Here is a 3600-nt window from a genome sequence, read left to right as displayed (position 1 = left end):
TCTCCGGTACCCACTTCCAAATGCTCTTCTGCCACTGCCTATCCTGGAGTCATAGCCTCGGTCATAGTCTCTGCTGCCTCGGTCATCATAGCGATCCCGGCCCCCATAGCGGTCCATGTCTCTGCGAGGGCCGTCCCGATATCCGTCCCTATACCCATCCCGATACCGGTCTGAATCGTAACGATCTCGATACTCTAGAAAGAAAAGAAAACAGGTAACAAGTGTGGCAGCTCACTAGACCAACTGGAGTTCTATTCATGATGATCCAATCTTTATATAGTCTGACTATAGCCCCAAACTAGAACCATTTGTACTGACTTAAAAATGCTTTAGTATTTATTTCTTTAAAAGAAAAAAAAATCCTGATGGGTGCTAGGAATAGAGCTCACTTGGCAGAATACTTGCCTAACACACACGCGGTTCTAGATTTAATTCATAGGACCACACTACCACTTGGGATGTTGGGCAGCAGCAGGATCGAGTTCAAAGTCATTTTTCTTTCAAAAAGCCACCCCTGCAACAGGTACAGGATGGCTCCCTGATTCAATTTTGTGGTTTTAACATGCTTTTTCTTGGGTGGGTGATGATAAATATCTATATATTGTATAACAAATTCTAGAACATGATGTTTAAATACATTTAAGCACAAAAGAGAACACAGCTAGAATGCTTGATACCAATCAACCAAAGAGATTGCTTCAAAGTTTGGCATGAGGGTCAGAGTAAGCTCAGCAGGTCAGACTCCTGCCTCTAAGCCTGACAACCTTCCTAGGACCCACATGGAGGGAAGAAGACAAGACTCTCAAAACTTGTCCTCTGAAACCGCCACACAACTTATACTAAGGCATACATGTGCTTGGCTAGGGAACCAATAAATATTTTTAAAAAATCTGGCAGCAGCTAAGGAGAAGGCTCTACTTTTAAGAGTGTCCACTGCATGTAGGTCAAGTGTCCAGTGCCTTCTTTTGGCCTCTCTGGATCCTGTACTCAAGTGCCACCCTCCCTCCACATTATTTTTCCTCCCTTCTTGTTGTATTTGAACTTGCTCTGTAAATCAGGCTGGCCTTGAACTCTATTTGCATCTGCCTCCTGAGTGCTGGGAATAAAGGCACACACCTGACAAAAAAGTAACACCCTGAAGTGTTGTATAGGCACACAATTTTAATCTCAACACACAGTAGGGTTATGCAGGCAGACTTCTTGAGTCCCAGGCCACCCAAGACTACACAGTGAGACCACCTCAAAAACAAACAAACTTAGAATCAATACAATACAGGCAAATACAAGGCTGCATTTCACCTTCACTCTCACAGCACTGCCAGCCTCTCCCACTGTTGCCAATGTTCAGTGAAAAGGTTCTTTGTATACTCTCTTCAGCACAAAGTACAGTCAATATTTTTTTTAAAAACAGGTTTATTTACTTAAACTTTTGTAAGCACTGTCTGCCTGTACACTTATATGCCAGAAGAGGGCATCGGATCCCATTACAGATAGTTGTGAGCCACCATGTGGTTACTAGGAACTGAACTCAGAACCTTTGTAAACCTCTCCAGTCCCAGTCATTGAATTTTTAAGCGAATGAATCTTAAGTTTTCTGAAAGTCACCCTTAAAAACTATTCACAATTATAGTCACATAGCAGTTCCTGGCTGTTTTCCACATAGAAGCTTACCGGTGAAATTTAAATAAGCATTTAGCTTTTTTTCTGTAGGTTTCATGTCTGTGTGTATGTGTTCTTGTCTGTGTTGTTCCTAAAATACCATCTTGTTTGGTGTCAGGGTCTCTCCCTGACCTGAAGTAGACCCACGAGAGGTCAGCAGGCTCTAGAGATCTGCCACCCTCACCTCACCACAGTGGTCTTTTTACCAGGGAGACCAGGAATCCGACTTAGGTACCCTGCTTGTTTGACAGGACTTTAACATTTAATCGACCAAGCTACTACCCTTCTGCCTCAGCTATCCTTCTTTATAAACAACTGGGTTCAAAAACAAATGCCTGTACTTTCTGTTAACATTTTTTAAAATTAGGAACTTATCAACGATTATTATCAAAATAACCCCCCCAAAAAACTCCAGAGAAACCAGACTTTCTAAGTGTTCCCCAACTTCTAACATTCCATTATCAAACAGAACCAAGAAACAATTAAAAAACCTGAACTTACTGTCTCCAAAGCTATCATCGCCTCTTCTAGGTGGGTAGTCATCAAAACTGTCTGTGGCAGGACGGGCCCTCCAGTCTGTGTCTGTTTTGTCAGAATCCCGATTTCTATCTCGACCAAAAGAACGGTCATCCCTGCCTTTATCCTGTGCTTGATCAGCAACATCCACTCGAATTCTCCTGTTACCTAGAGACTCTTCATTGAGACTCAAAGCACTGAGCAGAGAATCCAGGTCCCTGCTTGTGGACGTTGTACATCGTGGTGCGGAGCCTAGTGCGCACCACGATGTACAACGTCCACAAGCAGCTGCCTCGGTCATCATAGCGATCCCGGCCCCCATAGCGGTCCATGTCTCTGCGAGGGCCGTCCCGATATCCGTCCCTATACCCATCCCGATACCGGTCTGAATCGTAACGATCTCGATACTTGTCTCCAAAGCTATCATCGCCTCTTCTAGGTGGGTAGTCATCAAAACTGTCTGTGGCAGGACGGGCCCTCCAGTCTGTGTCTGTTTTGTCAGAATCCCGATTTCTATCTCGACCAAAAGAACGGTCATCCCTGTCTTTATCCTGTGCCTGATCAGCAACATCCACTCGAATTCTCCTGTTACCTAGAGACTGAGAGCATAGGATCCTATTAACTGACCTGCTTAAAAAACTCTTAAGAACTTCAAGAAAAATTTGAAGCAAATTTAGAATGAACAAAATTGGTGTTAGATTAATATAAAGTTAATTCTATTTTCCCAAAGCCAACTTCATATACTGGAGTAAACTCTTGTCAGTTTAGTGTAATGACAGCAATTCTCAATCAGCTAACATGCTTATAATTATAGTCCTCAGGAAGCAAGTTTCAGGCCAGCCTAGGATCTATAGGAAGACTCAGCTTCCAAAGAACAAGGACAATTAAAATACCAAATCAATTAATTACTCAAACAAACGGGCCAACACCACAGCAGCAGTACAGTGAGGACTGTGTCTCCAGGCCTTTTCACTCACTCAGAGCTTAGTTCCTGACTTCCCTTTCTCTACCTAATGACCTTTTAAATACTCTGACCAACTGCTAGGCGATCGGGCACGAAGCAGGATGTCTGGCTCTACCCGTGAGTTCTACTTAACATTATGATACAGACTATGGCATTTAATCATTATTCAGTGAAAATATCTCTAAGAGCTGTTTATTTACAATTATACCAAACGGTAGATTCAGGCTATGGAATTCTGGAGTTAAATAGAGACACTTTTTTTTTTTAAGATTTACTTATTTATTACACGTAAGTACACTGTAGCTGTCTTCAGACACTCCAGAAGAGGGAGTCAGATCTTAAGGATGGTTGTGAGTCACCATGTGGTTGCTGGGATTTGAACTCTGCACCTTTGAAAGAGCAGTCGGGTGCTCTTACCCACTGAGCCATCTCACCAGCCCAATAAGAGACACTTTAAGAGA

General features: G+C 42.9%; 1 protein-coding gene across 1 annotated transcript in view; it reads right to left on the bottom strand.

Annotated features, from left to right (window-relative positions):
- Eif4b (eukaryotic translation initiation factor 4B) overlaps positions 1-2384 on the bottom strand; it is an 11470-nt gene extending 9086 nt beyond the window's left edge. Inside the window, exons 1-2 of the mRNA XM_021216900.2 lie at positions 2161-2384; positions 1-194 (exon numbers count right to left, since the gene is read on the bottom strand). Coding sequence (XP_021072559.1) covers positions 1-117 — 117 coding nt within the window. The 5' untranslated portion in view covers positions 118-194; positions 2161-2384. The remainder of the gene's footprint in view (positions 195-2160) is intronic.
- Between the last annotated feature and the right edge of the window lie 1216 nt (positions 2385-3600).

Source organism: Mus pahari, chromosome 17 (assembly GCF_900095145.1).
Source record: "Mus pahari chromosome 17, PAHARI_EIJ_v1.1, whole genome shotgun sequence".
Classification (NCBI taxonomy): Eukaryota; Metazoa; Chordata; class Mammalia; order Rodentia; family Muridae; genus Mus; species Mus pahari.
The sequence above is the reverse complement of the archived record's forward strand: the minus strand, read 5'-3'. Positions and strand labels throughout refer to the sequence as shown.